The 19,612-nt window shown below is 47.3% G+C and overlaps 1 protein-coding gene and 1 long non-coding RNA gene across 3 annotated transcripts in view; one reads left to right on the forward strand and one right to left on the reverse strand.

Annotated features, from left to right (window-relative positions):
• The window catches only part of LOC138497235 (uncharacterized), a 270,252-nt gene that overhangs the window by 114,622 nt on the left and 136,018 nt on the right, over nucleotides 1-19,612 (reverse strand). The window lies entirely within an intron of this gene.
• SCGN (secretagogin, EF-hand calcium binding protein) overlaps nucleotides 1-19,612 on the forward strand; it is a 447,132-nt gene that overhangs the window by 38,095 nt on the left and 389,425 nt on the right. The window contains exon 2 of one of the 2 annotated variants that reach the window (XM_069620565.1): nucleotides 3,347-3,403. The exons of the other annotated variant lie outside the window; for it this stretch is intronic. Within the exon in view, the coding sequence (XP_069476666.1) occupies nucleotides 3,347-3,403 (57 nt within the window). The remainder of the gene's footprint in view (nucleotides 1-3,346; nucleotides 3,404-19,612) is intronic. 2 annotated transcript variants of the gene reach the window in all.

The raw sequence follows: 19,612 nt of genomic DNA on the forward strand, positions 1-19,612 counted from the left end.
GACAAAAATCAATCAGGCCCTGGGGGTGACAGAAAGGGCCAGTGTTGAAGCAAAATGCCCATGACGCTTTACCCATGTGCCCTCTGGTCACGCTCACAGCTCATTCCGGCTCCTAAAACATAGCACCATGGCTGAGCTCATCCATCAGTGATATTGGTCAGGCAGCCACTCCATTGTCCCTGTGTCAGATGCTTTCTGCAACTCATTGTCATTTTGGCCAAGCTTGTTGCCAGGGATCCGGTGTTGTCTTACTTGGATGGTAGAAATGCCCCTTGTCAAGTCCATAAATGGACCCCAATTATCAAATATTTCAAGTAAGAATATGATTTGCAATAGCTCACTGAGGGCTGCCAACTAGGGGGGTTTTGCGATTGAGCCCAATTCCACACCCAGACCTGGGTCCTATATCACTAATCCTGTCTATGGTGTCCAGTCAAAGGGTCGAATACATTGTTTCGAATTACAATAGTTTCGAAACACAAGGACTGGGAAAAAAAGGTTGAATGCCTTTTTTAAAATGTATTTTTATTTTTTGGCTTCCGTATAGGACAAAAAAGTGTTTTTTATACCAAAAACAAGGGTTTGGGGGGGGGAACTCCCCCCCCCCAAAAAATAAAAATAAACCGACCTTTTTTCCTTTTGACTGGAAACTATTGCATTCGAATCAATTTCAGTCGACCCTTTCACCTACAACCCCTGTGTATACTGTAGGCATGGGGACCCCGCCTTCACCGCCATGGCCCGGTGCATCTCAATATGGGGTCTTCCGCCCACCTCCTCCATGCATTTGCGACACAGTACATCACAATATGGGGTCTTCCGCCCACCTCCTCCATGCATTTCCTCCATGCATTCGCGACACAGTGCATCTCAATATGGGGTCTTCTGCTCACCTCTTCCATGCATTTGCGACACAGTGCATCTCAATATGGGGTCTTCCGCCCACCCCCTCCATGCATTTGCGACACAGTGCATCTCAATATGGGGTCTTCCGCCCACCTCTTCCATGCATTTGCGACACTGATGGATGAGCCTGTGCAGACTCTTTGGTGCTGGCTGTGGAGGCACCAGAGCTGTCTGCACCCTGGGATCCTGGGAACTCCGAGGCTCAGGGCCTGCACCGACAGGCGCTGGGATGAGCTGCCAAGGGGTATGACCACGCCACATGGTCCCAGGCTGCATCCACCACACATGCGGGTTGGGGCTGCGTGGCGCAGATCTACTCCCCTGGCGCCCCATATACACGTCCCAGTGTCTTTGGTTGTGGGCCCTCCTAGCCTAGCGCCTGGGCGAGCGGACAGGTCAGCATGCCCTGTGGGTGCCTGGACTGTGCCGGGCCCTCAACATGGGTCCACACAGCCCAGTGAATAGCGTTCAGGTAACACATGGGGCCGCTCAAGGCCACAGCCCTCCAGGGAGCTCAGACTCAAGCCTCCTGCTCCTTCTACAGGTAGGAATGGTTGTTTTCTCTTGTCAGTTATCTCTCGTGCCAGTCAGCTCTTTTTTTTTTTTTTTACATTCCGTCCTGCCCCATGGTGGGTTGGATGGCACAGTCCATGGTGAACCGTGGGAGTTCACCTGTCAACATAAACACATAATGTACACAATGCATAAAATACTATCCCACCCTGGTGTGTGTGTATGTATTTTTTACTTTCCCTCAGGGGAATAGGTATGTAGCCCTCACCAGCCGGGCCCAATTTCGGCCAGGAGTTACATTAGCACGGTGGTATTGGTAGCTGATTGTATTTTCTCATAGTTGGCTGCCAAAATACAAAATCTGAGGTGAGACGGGTGGCTCTCACTCGAACCCTTCACATCCACCAGCAGGACACTCACTGTCTACCTGTGGATATACACTAAGGCCATGAGCATTTTGGTAATAATAACATTCCGCCAGTGGAAGCTCAGCCCTTCAATTGTACAGCAACCACAATCTACTCTACATGATGGTAAGAAACAGAAATTACGAATGAGGGCACCACATCTCGGTATTGAAGCCAACTCCGTAACACCCTCCTCACTGATACCAGAAGTCCCCATGCTTTTGGAAAGAACAACACCCCTATTCTAACACTCTTCTGCAACTATCTCAGCCAGGAAGTTCCTCGAGGCAAAACCGTTCCAGTTGCAGTGCTATACAAGGTTTCTCAATCACGCACACACTCGCTGATAACCAAGGGGCCTGATTCATGGAGGTGTTGTATAATGGCACAATCCCATAGGAAAACGTTCCACGAATCAGGCCCAATTTTCATCCACTTGTAATCTAGCAAAAAGTGTCAAATCGCTAACCATTCTGTGTGGACCTTATCTTCTACTTGAAAATTGCAAATTGTATTGGATTTTAATACTAAACATCTGCGTATATACACACACACACATGGGGGTAAGGGGGACGGATAGGGCATTTCTGTCAATTGTGCAAATTTCTTTGTGTTTGTATAGCTGAAAATCGTTGGCATATTAGCCCCAAAAAAGGGCAATGCATTGCAAGAAATGAATAGTGGTAATTTTTAATTTAGTACAATATAAGATAGCTTGTTTCTCAAGTAATAATCTTTAAGATGTTGTGTGTGCAGGATGCAGGATAGTACATTTAGAGGGTGACATGTTGATCTTACAAATCTGATCGGATTCCACATTGTGGTGTTTACAAAATGTTTGCCGTAAATTGACCCAGCTGTGAGCAAGGGGATAGGCCCACCCCAGTGTTGACCAATGCATCCCAATGGGTGAGGCCAGGGGGATCTTACAAGGGTGTGGGGCCCAAAGTCTACATTAAGACTTCACAAGACTTCCACTAGTACTTCATCATTATACTTTTGACCATTGCGGACATGCTGCATTAGACTCCAATGCTTTGATGTTAGTGTGGCTGAGTTGCCACAGTTGAGCAGCCTAGCCATGCACCTTGAAACCTAGATGTGGGGATGGGAGGATTCAATTACAGGGCATCTGCTGTTCTTGCGTGGAGTTACAGCATTCCTGTTAATTTGCAAGGGAAAGGCGCTGTAACAGTGTGAACTACGTCTATTCAGAGACAAAGTCGCTGTTTTCTAAATCAGTCTTTGTCTAAAGCGATATCAAAGTATCACACCTGTTGGTGGTGATATGGCCATGGCCAAGTCGCAATGCTGATTTTGAACATAATAGTGATTGTCTTTTTCACACTTATACGCCCAGAAACCCTTTTTTGTAATCCACCGTCCCTTAACGCTACTTTTATGGCCAACTTTCATTCTTTCTTCCTTCCCACTCTTACCTCCCATTAGTTGGTCATAAATGATCCGGGTAATCTACTAACCAACACCGTCTTTTGTTTTGGTTTTGCTTGATCTTGCAGCTGCTTTTGACACGGCTGATCACTCGCTTCTCTCTCTGATTTCTAATGGTCTTTTGGGTAAGGTGATTTTTTTGCTTTCTTTGTATTGTTTGTGATGCCCATACGCTGTGTTGTGGCCTGTGTTGTGGATCAGTTGTACATATTCTTGACCTCTTCCCTGTATGGTTTAACCGGGTACCATTTTTTTGTTCATCTTCTCCGTCCTCTTTACACCGTTCCTAAGTCTCTCTCATACCTTCCTTTGGATTGAATGCTTATGTCAATGCTATTGACAGAGATATCATGTTTATATGCTCAGCCTACTTTCTAACCAACCTGGCATCTGTGCTTGTGCACGCCCCCAGTTTCACAGATGGCTTCCCAGTTTCTACGCCTGAGCCTTTCTAAAGCGGATGTCACATTCTTCCCCTTTTCAACTTGTTTACCATTCACACCTCCTATTTCTAGTTTCTTTTTCATTCCCACCTCTTTATTTGAGAATATCTCTGACGGCCAAATGCCATAGCTGTCAAACTCTTGCCATTCCTGGTGAAATATTGCAGTATTTAGTGTAACGTGTGTGTCTCATCCTTTCTTGCTTCACTATTTGCTACATATTCTACACACCGTTCTTGCTTCTTCACTTTTCCCCCTCTGTTTTATGGACTGCCTGGCCCTCTCTTTTGCCACTAATGTGGATTCTGAATCTACATGCTTTTCCCATACTTCCTTTTCCATACTGCATGCCCACTTCTTCCAAACATTCTTACTTACAATGAGTTCACATGTGTCTTCATTTTGAAGTCTATTTTGTAACTGTTGTAGCACACATGTCCTGTCATGCCCTTGTCGTTTAGTTTTGCTCTGTCCCCATTGGGTTTTATATGCCCTGAACTCCACTGTCCCCTCTCTCTCCTCACTCCCACTTCCTCTATCCATCTCAAGATGTCTTTCATTCTCCCTTCTTGCCATTTACTATTGAAGCATTCCCTAAACATGTGGTATATTAGTTCGGTTGATAATCAATTCTTCTGTCGGAAGATCATTTGCATATCTCCCCCCCAATAAATCTTTTTAAATATCACATTTGGTGTCCCTAAGGTCTCCGATGCCGAATGAGCATGCTATCTAAATAACATATATATTGTGTGTTGGTCGAATAATGAGTTGCTCGGAGCATTTATTTCCCCATAAGAACCATCAGTTGTCATATTTAATCACTAATAAGAACATAAAAACGTAATGCTAGTGCTACCTCAACTACTCCTAATAATACAAATATTAACAATAATAATAATTAGACAAATATAGAAACAGTCTAAGTATCTAAGCTCAAACCTTAGATAGTTCAACACTCTTTTTTAATACAAATGTTGTGTTGTCACTCCATACAATTCATATCAAAAGTGTAATCACACTTCATAGCAGCAACTGTTTCTCTTATGTAATGCTGACATTTTTAAGCAAACTTTAACCAGTAAAATGCATTACTCTCAGACAAGCAGGCCACGTTCCATATAGGAATCTAAACCTAAACACATCACAGAAATCTTTAGACTAAATGTCCCAAACAATCCAATAATCAAAGTGTGATCTGATTGAAATCTTTGTGTAGTCTTGGGTCAGGCACATTAATTACCATAACCATTGATATTGATATTGATATTTTATTTGTATCGTGCTCATTCACAAGTGTTTCAGAGTGCAACAAGGCAAGAGAGGGGAACAGGGGAGAACAAAAACAACGATCTTACTAGGCCCAGTGCCAGTGGCACTGAGAATGCGCAAGTGCATGGGAGAGGGAGAAAGGGGAATGCAAGGGAGGGAAGGAGAGGTGGAAAGTGCATCTCTTCCCTTCTAACTGAACTTACAAATAAACCCCAGCACCTGCATAGCCTCCTCTTGGTCCATCCACTGATCCACCCCGTTGTGATCACTCCAGTAAGCTTGCATTAATCATACACTGGACCAGAAGCCAGGAACCTTCTCTACACTTTCCAAATACCCGCTATCAAAACCGCAGCACTTAACACAGCCCCTCATCCTAAGAGTTAAGGCAAACAGATGTAAGAAAGCAGCAACTACAATAACATCACATTTCTCAAGCCAGAACTCAGTCTGAATCGGTTTCCAGCAGACAATCAAACCTACATCAAACATTACAAACATGCCATGCCGTATAACATAAAACAATTTCCATGGCAAAGTAAGTCCTCTTCACCTGAAAGGTCTCCAACTCAAAATACAAACCACAAATAATTAAAATAATCTCCCTGGCTGTACCCCATCCTATCGAGAAACAAACGAACACAAAAACTCTGTGGTGATCTGCCAAATTTGTCCAGAGATTTACCTTCATCATGAAATTCAACACAATTGTTAGTTGCACTTACATTGTGCTCCAAAGCGAAATCTAATCCAACAGACTTGTTCTTGGGTTCTGCATTATAACTCACACAAATTCCCTCAAAACATCCTCAAAGAGGCACTCAGAATTGCATGCGCTTGCTTTGCACCCATCTACATCATATTGAGCAAAAGGGATACAGAGAGCTTGCACATTTCAGCCCACCCACCACACACTTTATAACTCAGCCCGGTCCATCTTCACGCATTTGCCACCAACCTACTGAAGAATAAAACCCTTGTCTTGGACATCTTCACTATCAACAGGCCCATAATCAGACACAAAAGACTTGAAATTACATTTTATTTCCACGTCAAGAAACATTAGTAGGTGGCAAGCTCACGCTTCTTCATCCACTTCAATCCTCTCACCGTGGAACTGAAACAAACCTACTCTAAATCTGAGCTTACATCTTTGAAGCCACTGTTTAAGGCATGGCATGTCTCCCAGTAATAACAGATTCCAATGCAACTTTCATCACTAGTGGTCATAAAAACCCTCTTCCATGACTCCAAAGTAGTATGAGGCATGTACCTCACCCTGCCCTATTTACCTTCCTCATTGCTTGTTTTATTGGAGTTGCTGAAGCTTGGAACCTTCCGGCTTAAGCCAAAAAAAGGTAATTTTGAAGACTGAGTCAATAATGGCCTCAATTGACTTGTCTCATTAACAGCAATCTCTACCCTTTTGAAGACTATTGGCAACCATGAACTCCTCCACCACTCCAACAGTGATCACACAGAACGATACATGTTGTGGTGAGTTGGTAGAATGGAGAACGAAAGAGGCTCCAACCACAGATAAACTTAACGACACTATCCTAATGTCGGAGTGTCCATATAATTCTATTTTGAAAACTTCAGGGTAGTGCTTCAAGTAGTAAGCCAAATATCCTTTACATACATTATTAGGTCATTAAAGAGTGATAGAAGAAGGCACGAATCCCTCATACTTAATTGTAATTAAATTCAACTTATTGATTTTTTCAAGTTAACCAAAAAATCATGAGCCATAGCCGGCTAGTTACTAAGCAGAAAAGTAAAACATAAATACAATAGTTGGAAAAACAATTTCACAATGGATACTCTCGCTGTTAAATAGTCACACAGTGAGTGGGTTAGTATCATGCAGTGGTGCAAGAAAACATATTTGTGCACAGTGAATGGAAAAGAACAGGGTCTTTTCAGTTGTATCAACAGGTTTTTCAGTTATTCTGTAACACAATTAGAATGAATATGCTGGCCAATTGTTTGGTCCCCATGTTATAGCAAAGGCTGACTAGTAACCCTGTTTTAAGTTGGATATCCAACGGATAAAGTTTCACAGGTCAGAGTTAATTCAGTCAGAGCAGAACCAAATTGGTATATCCAAAAAAAAAAGAAAAAACAAAAAAGAATTCTTGTGAATAATGCACGAAAAACAAGGGAAAGTATGGGAAGGGGGGAGCCCGATTTGTTAGTCCACTAATACAGCCAGGTACTCAAGTGGCCCAGCTATATTTGGGGGGATGAAAAAATCAAATCAGGGTGTCAATTGAATTGCAAGAGCAGAGGACCAAAACCATCGGTCTATGCCAGGGGGAGGGGCCCCCTATCAAGTTGTAAAGGTCAAAAGGGCACATAAAGTGCTAGGCCTTGGGGCGTTTCGGCTGGAGAATGGAACGCCTTCATCTGGGCCTCCGGTTTGGAAATCTCTGTGGGTGGGGGCCGCTGGACTTAGCCGCGGCGGGGCGGGATCCTGTCTCACTCTAGAAACCTGGCATCCACGTGCAGGGATAGTTCCGCTTGTCACATGGTGGGTACATCTGCAGGGGGGAATTGGTGTACCTTTGTGAAGTAAAAAGGGTCACCTCAAGGGGTGGAGCTCTTAGGAGGGGGTCCTAGTGGATAAGTCCGTGGTCAGCTGGCAAGGTCTGACTGAGCTGGCGTGCTGCAGGCTGAAGCTGGCTGTCAGCACTTCATATTAGTCACAGTAGACAGCTGTGATCGAATCGCTAATTCCGAGCATTGCATTGTTCTCCATTGCGGCTGAAGCTTTCCTAACGCCGCGAGGGAGCTGTATCAGTGAATGATCTGGAGGTGGTGAGTTGGTGGAGCTCCCCATTCTATTCTGTGAGCTGGCCAAGTTGCAAAGGACTGCATTGGTCTTTTTGCTCCCTGATTCGCTACCCATAGGATGGACAGACAGGAAACTGCATGCTTGCCCAGCCCCTCTCAAGCTTGCCCACCTCCTCTCAAACGTGGTAACAGCCCATCACAGACTTACTTCACACTGTTTGCAAATATGGATTCTGATGCTTGTGAATCTGCTTAGAATCGCAAGCTGTGCACATAGTCCGACATCTAGTGGTAATAGTGGAGTGCATCTTGTCTTTCGAGGATCAAAAGGGGGACGTCGACATGGGCATGCTTGTAACACTATCCCTAACGTGACATGTAGTGTACCCAAAATCCTTCACGCGTGGAGATCCCTCAAATTGTTTTTTTCCACATAGCTAGCTGGTCGCCCTATGCGGAGCCCGTACATTGCAAAGTTTTAACTTCATTATCCACAACCGTTGGTCAATTAGTCTTCGACCTTTCATCATCGACGACTACTTCTGGACCTACTTCGAAGACGACTATGGATTTCGGCAACTGGTGCTTCGGTTGACGCTGTTGACCGTGTGGCCTCAGCCCTTCTGGCCAGGCCTATGCAGTAGGGAGAATGGGGCCCTGGGGTTTGATTCTTTCTAGAATGCATTTCCTTTCACCCCCCCTATTTTCCCTTCTGGTCTTGCTGTCGCCCTTTACCTCAGCTATTGAGAGGACACCATTTACGTTTTGCCCGTCCTGCAATAGCAAATACCCGTGGAAGGACACTCACCGAAAGTGTAACAAGTGTCTCCCCTTGATCACGACGAGCGATCCTATAAGTCTTGCCAACTTCTTCGTCCAAAGACGCTAAAATATCTGCTGACAGTGAAGAGGATTCAAGCGGCAGCTATGGGTCCTATGTGGAGGCCATTGAAATGTCTGCGGCACCATCAGGTTCCGAAGTGCCCGGCCCCGACAGACATGCCACCGGTGCTGCTTTGGGGAGACAACATCCCGCGACAGGGGCACACTCGCACCATAAAAGTTAAAGCACACAACCCCACCAGCTCCCTCGATGGATACGTTGAGGAAGCTAGAGGCGCCAACGGGCCCGTCGAAAATGTTGACGCCCGCTGATCCTCATGATCGGCTGCCTTCCCTGCAACCATTGTCATGGCATGTGTCTGGGCATACACATAATGGCGTCTCTACCAAACAACACAAGAACGCTGATGCACCTCTTAAGAGCGAGTCAGCCCCAAGGCTTTCGCCGGCACTGCAAACCTCAACAAGGCCAACAGGCACATCAAAAACCCTATCGATCGGTCAGAACTACGTGAGAGTCTTGTTTTGGTGGCTAATAAATTGAAGGACACGTCCAAACATCTAGAGGAGTATTTGGAAGGGTCACGGTTTCTCTTACTTGACACCTGATGTCTGCACTTACCATGCACTTGCCATTAGTTGGCAGCACTTTTTATTTATTGTTTTTATTTATTTTATTTATTTTACTGTTATCCTTTGTACTAAACTAACTCCTCCGGTATCCCCCTAACTTGATCTCAATGTCACCTGGCCTGGTAAGATTGTTGTCTCCGTCTTCCCTCTGTTTCCCCCCTCCCTTGCTGCGTCGCGCCTTGAAGCACTTGTGTATAGGCACGTTATAAGTGCCATATCATATCATATCATATCTAAGGCTATGGCTGATAAATCTCGATCTCCTAAAGACTTCTGTCCTCCAGGAGAGCCCTTTCCCCCTCCAGACCCCTCTGGTTCATCCCTATGGAGCAGAGGTAGGTTTGAAGGGTACATGGACAAACTTTCCAAGTTTGTTGACTTCTCTGAGAAATGTATTACCCCAAAAAGACCTAGGGAGGAGGATTCCTGCCCTACTCCTTCTAAAGTACAAAAACGTTCCAGTCTGTTTCCCCAGGAAAAAGTTTTAAAATTATCAGAACCTGAAGAACTCTATGAGGACCCCTATTGTCAGGAAGAAAATCCTTTTGAGGAGACACCAGACCAGTGCGCAGACTGGGGTCAAGAACATCAGGTAGAGGAAACACCATGGCTTTCCCACACTACAACTCCAGATCCTGATGCCCTTTGTCTAGACCCAAAAAGAACAGAAGGCAGAGTCACAGCTACCCCTCCCTTCAACACACTGGTAGTGATGGAAAACCTACAGAAGGCTAGAAGATCACACTTACAAGATGAAACATTACTGGTAATACAAAATGTATTCTAAATTGAAAAACATAATAAAATCACAGAGGACTAAGTGGAGATCATTATCATCCACTTATACATGAACCATGCAACTTAATACATAGTGTAGTTGGTAACAAATACAGTGTGATGGTATGTACTGTAAAACATTAGCAGCACATTTCTACTATCGACACATATTGTGTGTTTCTGGTGCGGATACAATTTTGCAACAAATTCTCTGAGTGACACAATTTGTACAATGCTCCAAACTTTCCTCAGGACACAGTGGGGCGTTGTTGTCAAAGACGTGTAGAAATGGTCTAGAAATGAGTGAAGGTGTCTTGGGAAACTATTAGTGTCAGCTGTCACGTGTACAGTGGTATATATTCAGAGGCTCTGGAGGTGGCTTATTCCAGGTAGTAGAAAAATCCGGGAAAGAGCCGTCTAGAAGTGTGTCAGTGGTCCGGTCTGTGCGCATGCATAGACGTCTAGTTTCCCAAGATGCCGTCACTAATTTGTATACCATTTCTACACGTCTTTGAAAACAACGTACCATTCTGAAGAGGCACGCCTGCTTCAAGAATTTGGGCTTTAAGCCTGAGACACAAGCCTCCCTTGTAAACAAGCCAATGGAGAAGACTCATTTGTTTGGGAAGCCAGTAGGCGATGCCTTACAAACAGCAAAGCAGGTGCATGGGACTCTTAAGTCTCTGAATCAAATTACAGCAATACCCTATCAACAGCAAGGAGGTAACTCTCGCCATTCCTTTCGGGGGCAATCCTTCTCACATTCACCCTACAAGCAGTATGGGAAAGGGAGTTCCCCGTGGTCCTCCGGACAGGGCGCAACTGCCTCAAGTCAATACCAACAAAGGGGTCAGCAAAGAGGCAGGGGTAGGAACTCCACCCCAAGAGGCTCCCTGGCCTCCTCTCAAAAATGACTCGCCAGTCTGGGTCTGCTGGGTCCCCTCCCATGCCTCACCGGTCGGGGGGGGACGATTAACATCTTTCCTTCATGCATGGGAGGGGGTCACTTCAGACCAGTGGGTGCTCAAGACATTCACCCACGGTTATTGTATCAAGTTCCACCGGCTACATCGATACCGTCCACCAAAACCCAGACGCCTAGAACACCTGAAAATTCTGCCATAGGAGGTGGAGATCCTTCAAGAAAAGGGTGCCATACAAGTCGTCCGCTTTCAACAGGTAAATTAGGGTATTTATTCAGTGTACTACCTTGTTCCCAAAAAGGATCTTACCATGTGCCCTGTGTTAGACTTGCACTCAGCGAACAAGTTTGTCAAACCACACAAGTTCAGAATGGCAACATTGCAGGAAGTAATCCCACTGCTAACACAGGGGGATTACATGGCGAAATTGGACATGAAGGATGCATACTTTCATATTTCAATGTTGCCAGCGCACAGAAAGTATCTAAGGTTCATGATAGAGGACAAGCACTATCAGTTCAAGGTCCTCCCCTTCGGCATTGCCTCAGCCCCAAGGGTGTTTACAAAGGTGCTGACAGTAGTAGTGACTCTCCTGCGCATACAGTCCACCCCAGTCTATCCTTAGCTCGATGACTGGCTAATAACAGGGGATTCGTATGGAACATGCCTATCAAATACCCAAAAGACAGTCTCCTTTTCAGTCTGGGATTCTCGATCAACGAGGAAATGTCCAGCCTAGACCCCAGTCAGGTCCAGCAGTTTCTGGAGACTCGAATTCGGACCAAACACAGCCTCATCTTTCCCTCTATCGGGAGGGTTCAAAACATGATGTTCCAAATCCCTCACTATGTAGCCAGCCGTGAGGTGACTGTACGCAAATTCATGCGAATGTTAGAGATGATAGCCTCCTGCATTTATCTAGTCCCACACACGTTTGTGCACGCGCCCCATGCAAGAGTGTCTCTCCAGCCAATGGTGTCAGGCCAGCGGACTATGGGACGAATTAGTGGTTGTCTCGGCAGCCTTCGTTATCTCTCTGCAATGGTGGGCGAGGGAAAACCTCTTGCAGGGGAAGACCATCACCACCCCAGCAGTAGAAGCCACTCTCACCACGGACATATCTCTCATGGGGTGGGGGGCTGACCTCCTTCATCACACGACGCACTGCGTTTGGGGCCCAGCAGTAGCATCCAACCTCATGAACCTGTTGGAATTGTTAGCAGTGTTCAAAGCCCTGAAGGCTTTTCAGACACAATTACAGGGAAAAACAGTAGTGGCCTCACGTACAGCTCCACGGCCATGTATTACCTGAATAAACAGGGGAGCATGCACTCTCCAAACTGTCTCAGAACATATGGAAGTGTGCTCTCAAACACAAGATGTTCCTCCTGTCTCAACACGTTCCAGGAGAACACAATCTTCTGGCAGACGTGCTCAGCACAGACTTCCCACTACCCACAGAGTACGAATGGCGATTACACAGAGACATCGTCTCCAACGTCTTGGCAGACTGGGGCTTCCCAGAGATCGACTTGTTCGCAACTCTAGAAAATGCTCAATGCCCAGATTATGCCTCCAGGTACCTGTAGTAAAGCTCCAAGGGGAACAGGCTCTGGATAACATGGTCAGGGAAATGTGTCTATGCTTCCCCCCCCCCCCCGACTCTCTGTCATGGGCACTACTCCCGAGGGGCCAGGACTGGCCCAGCACCCTCGGAAGCAGACCCGTCTTCGGACCCAACAGACCCCTACAGGGGCCCTTTGGACCGTGTCCTGGCGCCTTTGGCGCCAGGCTCATGAAAGGTTTCAGTCCCGGCGCCAAGGGCGCCAGGCTCATATTGTAAAACAGTATCATAATGCTTGGGTGGACTTACCTGAGGCAGACCATGCTGCATACTTACCCAGGACAATCCAGTCTGGCTGAAGTCTCCAACCATCTGGGCTAGGAGGAACTATTTCCTTCTGGAACTCTTTTCTTACCTGGGTGGGACCAGTGGAAGAATACACACTGGAAGCACTTCTCTGCTATTTAAACCACGCCCGATGGGTTTCGCGTTATTCTGCAGCAGCAGCAGGACGCTCACCGAGTCGGCTCCTGCATCCCTGGTCCTGATACACCCTCAGCTTCCCGAGCAGCAACCTGTGGATGAAAAAGCACACAGGAACACAAACTTACCAGAATTCAGCCTCCAGAATCCAGTCTTCGAAACCTGCAAAACAAGAATCAAGGTTAGAAATCGTGCAACACGCTTGCAGCCGCGCTCGCTTACCTCATCCAATGGTGATCACGCCTAAGCTCACCGCGGCCTTCACTCTGGCTGCATCCAGCGCCTGAAAGGGAAAAAGACATAGTAAGAGGTGCCCGAGCAGAAGCGGTCGCAACGCCGTTATACTTACGAGCCTCCGCACGTGCAGCAGCGGCGGCATCGCCCACAGCCTTCCAGCACCTCAAAGGAAGGAAAGACATTGTTAAAGGTGCCCATTTCGGAAAACGGCCACAGGTCAGTGGTACTTACGTGCCTCCGCATGTGCAGCAGCGGCGGCTTCGCCCACAGCCTTCCAGCACCTGAAAGGAAGGAAAGACATTGTTAAAGGTGCCCATTTCGGAAAACGGCCACAGGTCAGTGGTACTTACGTGCCTCCGCACGTGCAGCAGCGGCGGCATCGCCCACAGCCTTCCAGCACCTGAAAGGAAGGAAAGACATTGTTAAAGGTGCCCATTTTGGAAAAGACCACAGTTCCGTTATTCATACGTGCCTCCGCATGTGCAGCAGCGACAGCATCGTCCAACAGCGTCTCTGCACCTAAAAGACTATACAAAGGGACTCTAAGCCTACACACTGAACTAATCCAGTGACGTAACTGTATTCCCTGCGCCCCTGCACCAGAAGCAGGATGGAGAGCTCAGCTTTACCAAGCCTAAGGTAAGAGCTCGCTGAGACTAGTTGAGAGCCTAGAAGTGGGAGAAGCAGAAGACTGGGGGGGAACCTTATCCCACCACTTAGGTATTTACCCCTTTTCTTCCACCTACAGAAAACTTACCTCAAAAGCCAGGCAGTTCATATTCGGAGGTCCCGTCCAGAGTGCATTCCGGGCCCGGTGCCGCAGTCCAGTCTGGGTCAGCGCCTCCGTAGGAACCAGGTGAGTGTTACAGAACGCGAAGCCTACCAAAAAATGTCCTACCCAGGCGCTATGGAAACTTCCGACACAGACCAATTGGCCCAGTTGTTGGGGGAATTGAGGGCCAAAGTCCATGCTGTTCGCCAGGAAACGAACGCCCTTAGGAGGGAATTGATAGTGTCAAAAGAACGAACTGATGAACTCGCAAGACAGTTATTACAGAGTCAAGCAGGACAATCCCCTCTACCTAACTCAGGGGGGAATTATACCCCAGTGGCTTCAGCCAATCCGTTTCAAATCAACCTACCTGGAAATGTGCCATTGGCACCACCTGAACGCTATTCTGGTGACCCTAAAAGATTTGCAGTGTTTATAAATCAATGCCGTTTGCACTTTCTTTGTAGACCCGCAGCCTTTCCGACGGACCAGACCAAGGTAGCCTTTGTACTTTCGTATCTTAGCGGCAGCGCCGCGGATTGGTCGATCCCTCTGGTTACACAGGATGATCCAATCCTTCAGGACTTCCCCACCTTCCAGGCCAGTATGGAAAGACTTTTTGCAAGGCATTCCCAGGGGCAGGCCCTGGACAACGAACTCCTTTCCCTACGACAGGGCAACCAGGACCTATTAGCCTATATTGCATCTTTTAATAGGTTAATCGTGGAAACTAGATGGCCTGAGGATAAAAGGATCACGCTATTTCACAGAGGTCTACGTGGTGAACTTAAAGACGTCCTGGCCCAGGTCGTGAACCCTCCTCAGGACTGCGCAGATTATATTGATTTGGTGGTCCAATCGGATCATAGGCTCCAAAATAGAAAGGCGGACCGATCCAGGTCTGAAACTCGAGTATTCACTAAAACTCAAAGCAACGCCAAAGGGGTTGACGCCATAGAACCTATGCAGATTGGGGTCGTAAAGGGCCCCATAACCCAGAAAGAGCGTGACAGGAGACGACAAATGCAACTGTGTCTCTATTGTGGAAACCCAGGACACTTCCTTCGAAATTGCCCGGTAAAACCACCAAAGAAGACAGTAGGAGCTTCTGACAAGAATTCTGATAAGCCTGAGCCGGGAAACGACCTCGCCCGACAAGCGTAGAGGTCAGCTTGCCGAGCTTAAGAACCAGTTCTTTGACCTCGCACTTCATAATGCCGATGGTACTCGTAAACCCAAAGCAACCAGAACGTTTGCATGCTATCAAGGCATACATCGACAGCGGAGCAATAGGAAACTACGTGGACCGCGAATTGGCTTCCAGGATGAACTTACCTCTTTGTCCAAAGGTGGTTAAAGACGTCATTACCACGGTGGATGGGACGGAAATCGCCTCCGGGCCGGTAACCCATACCACTACCGAAGTGACGTTACTAGGCCAAGACGGGCATCGGGAGGTAATTGTGTTCGACGTGATCAAGGCTCCTCAATTCCAAGTAATTCTAGGGATTCCTTGGTTGGAGAGACACAATCCTCAGATTGATTGGCGAGCAAAGACGATAATGTTCCCAGAGTGTGCACCAACTTGTTATCCACGACCCAAAATTGGCCTAGCGTCAGTAACTGCTGACGGTCCACAATTACCTCTAGAGTATAGAGAGTTCCAAGATGTTTTTCAAAAGGAACAGGCTAACACCTTGCCGCCCCACAGATCATACGATTGTCAGATAGATCTGCTACCCGGTGCAACTCCCCCTTGCAGTAGGATTTACGCCCTTACCGAGCCTGAGAACCTTCATCTGCGACAGTATTTAGACCAGTACCTGGCCAATGGCTTTATCCGTCCATCGAAGTCCCCTGCATCCTCGGCTCTGTTCTTCGTACCAAAAAAAGAAGGTGACCTCAGAACCTGTATCGACTACCGTGCTCTGAACCAGATAACAGTAAAAAATCGGTACCCTTTACCTCTGATCCCAGAACTCCTTGACCAAGTGAAAAATGCCTGTATTTATACTAAGCTTGATCTCCGGGGAGCTTACCACTTGGTAAGGGTCAAGGAAGGAGATGAATTGAAGACGGCATTTCGCACTAAGTATGGGCTATTTGAATAACAAGTGATGCCCTTTCGGACTATGCAATGCACCGGCCGCCTTCCAATATTTCATGAATGATGTCCTCAGAGAGCTCATTGATGTCTGCGTTGTCGTCTATATAGATGACATTCTTGTACACTCATCTTCAGAAGCTGACCATCAAAATCATGTCAGAGCGGTCCTTAAAAAACTTCGCCAACATAAACTTTTTACCAAGCTTGAAAAATGTGTTTTTCATGTCACTGAGGTCGAATTTTTGGGATTCATTCTGTCACCCAAAGGAGTCCACATGGACTCAAGAAAAGTTGACGCTATCCTCAAATGGCCATCTCCTACTTCCGTGAAAGGCGTTCAAAGCATGCTTGGCTTTGCCAATTTTTACCGCAGATTTATTCCAGAGTTTTCACGAGTGGTACAACCCATCACCGCCCTCTTAAGAAAAAATAAACGCTTCGAATGGTCTGCAGAAGCAGAACAAGCCTTCCAAGAGCTAAAGGCTAAATTTACTTCGGCGCCAATTCTGAAACACCCACGCCCGGACCTCCCTTACATCGTTGAAACCGACGCCTCCAGCTTAGCAATGGGAGCTGTCCTATCACAAAGAGATCCAGAGACTAACCAACTGCATCCTGTGGCATTCTGGTCTCGAAAGTTCTCAGCACCAGAGATCAACTACACCATCACAGACAAAGAGCTTCTTGCGATTAAATCCGCCTTTAAGGCCTGGCGGCATTATCTCCTCGGGGCCAGACACACCGTCACAGTGATCACAGATCATTGAAATCTGCAGTATCTGAGAACCGCCAAGGCTCAATCCTCCAGACAGCTTCGCTGGGCTCTATTCTTTGCTGAATTTGACTTTGTGATCACATACCGCCCCGGCAACAAGAACGGCAAAGCGGATGCTCTTTCCCGAATTGGAATGGGAGATAACGTTGCCAATCCAGAACCTGTACCAATAATTCCTGAACAAAGGGTTGTGGGTCTGATTACTTCACAATCCATCGGGGATATTGAAGAAAGAACTAAAGAACTTGTAACCTCACCAGACTTACAGAACTGGTTACAAAAAGGAAAAGATTTCACCGTAAGCAATGACTTGCCTTATTTCCGAGGACGATTGTTCCTACCACACGCCGATTTACAAAGACAGGTAATCTCCTGCTATCATGATTCATTAATTGAGGGTCACCCTGGCATTGCCAAAACCACAGAAAAGGTGAAGAGACACTTCTGGTGGCCTTCGTGGAGAAAAGACATAAAAGAATTTGTGATGTCCTGCGGTGTGTGCGCTCAAAACAAGGGTCAGAAGAAAAGGCCGGCTGGTCTTCTGCAACCATTAGACATTCCACCGTGTCCCTGGCATACCCTTTCCATGGACTTCATCACAGACTTACCCTCCTGTTCCGGGTACAACACCATTCTTGTTATTGGGGACTTGTTTTCTAAATTGGCCCACTTCATTCCACTAAAAGGTTTACCCTCAGCTTCAGTCCTAGCCAGGGTATTTCTCGAAAACATCGTCCGGCTACACGGCTTCCCGTCGGTACTAATCTCAGATAGGGGAAGCCAGTTTGTTTCCCACTTTTGGCGTAGGTGTTGTCGATTAGCTCAAATCGATGTAAGGCTTTCGACCAGCCATCATCCCCAGACCGACGGGCAAACCGAGAGAACCAACCAGACTCTTGAGCAATATTTGCGGTGCATGCTACAACAGTCAGAGAGCAACTGGAAGGACATCCTTTGGATAGCTGAATATGCATACAACAATTCAGTTCATTCGGGAACTGGGAAAAGTCCCTTTTACATCTTGTATGGGATTCATCCTCGAACCTCCAACCTTGATCCACCTCAAGATCTTGGAACACCCGCTGTGGATCAGTTGCATACTGTTATTACCCAAGCGTTTAAGGAAGACACTGCTCATCTACAACAAGCTAAAGAAAGGTACAAGAAAGGAGCAGACCAACACCGAAGCGATGCCCCTCAATACCAGGTTGGGGATCAAGTCTGGCTGTCCACCAAACATTTATCGCTTAAAGGGCCTCGCACCTTCAACCCCAAATACCTGGGACCATATCCAATTACGGCCATAATTAATCCGGTGGCCGTTAAATTGGAATTGCCAACCCATATGAGAATACATCCAGTATTTCACGTATCTCTTTTGAAACCCATGCAACCTGGGACCAGATTGACCAGTCCTCCAGAGCCCATTCAAGTGAAAGGGGAGCCCGAATTTGAAGTAAAGGACATTCTGGACTCTAAAATCATCAAGTCGAAGCTATTCTACCTAATCGACTGGAAAGGCTACGGACCTCAGGAAAGATCATGGGAACCCTATGACCACGTTCATGCTCCTCGTCTAGTCCGGAAATTTCACCGAACCTTTCCCGATAAACCAAAACCCCCGGGGAGGACATGTTTGGGAGGGGCCTTGAGGGGGGGGGGGTACTGTCATGGGCACTACTCCCGAGGGGCCAGGACTGGCCCAGCACCCTCGGAAGCAGACCCGTCTTCGGACCCAGCAGACCCCTACAGGGGCCCATTGGACCGTGTCCTGGCGCCTCTGGCGCCAGGCTCATGAAAGGTTTCAGTCCCGGCACCAAGGGCGCCAGGCTCATATTGTAAAACAGTGTCATAATGCTTGGGTGGACTTACCTGAGGCAGACCATGCTGCATACTTACCCAGGACAATCCAGTCTGGCTGAAGTCTCCATCTATCTGGGCTAGGAGGAACTATTTCCTTCTGGAACTCTTTTCTTACCTGGGTGGGGCCGGTGGAAGAATACACACTGGAAGCACTTCTCTGCGATTTAAACCACGCCCGATGGGTTTCACGTGCTTCGCGTTATTCTGCAGCAGCAGCAGGACGCTCACTGAGTCGGCTCCTGCATCCCTGGTCCTGATACACCCTCAGCTTCCCGAGCAGCAACCTGTGGATGAGAAAGCACACAGGAATACAAACTTACCAGAATTCAGCCTCCAGAATCCAGTCTTCGAAACCTGCAAAACAAGAATCAAGGTTAGAAATCGTGCAACACGCTTGCAGCCGCGCTCGCTTACCTCATCCAATGGTGATCACGCTTAAGCTCACCGCGGCCTTCACTCCGGCTGCATCCAGCACCTGAAAGGGAAAAAGACATAGTTAGAGGTGCCCGAGCAGAAGCGGTCGCAACACCGTTATACTCACGAGCCTCTGCACGTGCAGCAGCGGCGGCATCGCCCACAGCCTTCCAGCACCTGAAAGGAAGGAAAGACATTGTTAAAGGTGCCCATTTCGGAAAACGGCCACAGGTCAGTGGTATTTACGTGCCTCCGCATGTGCAGCAGCGGCGGCTTCGCCCACAGCCTTCCAGCACCTGAAAGGAAGGAAAGACATTGTTAAAGGTGCCCATTTCGGAAAACGGCCACAGGTCAGTGGTACTTACGTGCCTCCGCACGTGCAGCAGCGGCGGCATCGCCCACAGCCCTCCAGCACCTGAAAGGAAGGAAAGA

The sequence above is a fragment of the Ambystoma mexicanum genome, chromosome 5q, assembly GCF_040938575.1.
Source record: "Ambystoma mexicanum isolate Mex_15411 chromosome 5q, UKY_AmexF1_1, whole genome shotgun sequence".
NCBI classification, from domain to species: domain Eukaryota; kingdom Metazoa; phylum Chordata; class Amphibia; order Caudata; family Ambystomatidae; genus Ambystoma; species Ambystoma mexicanum.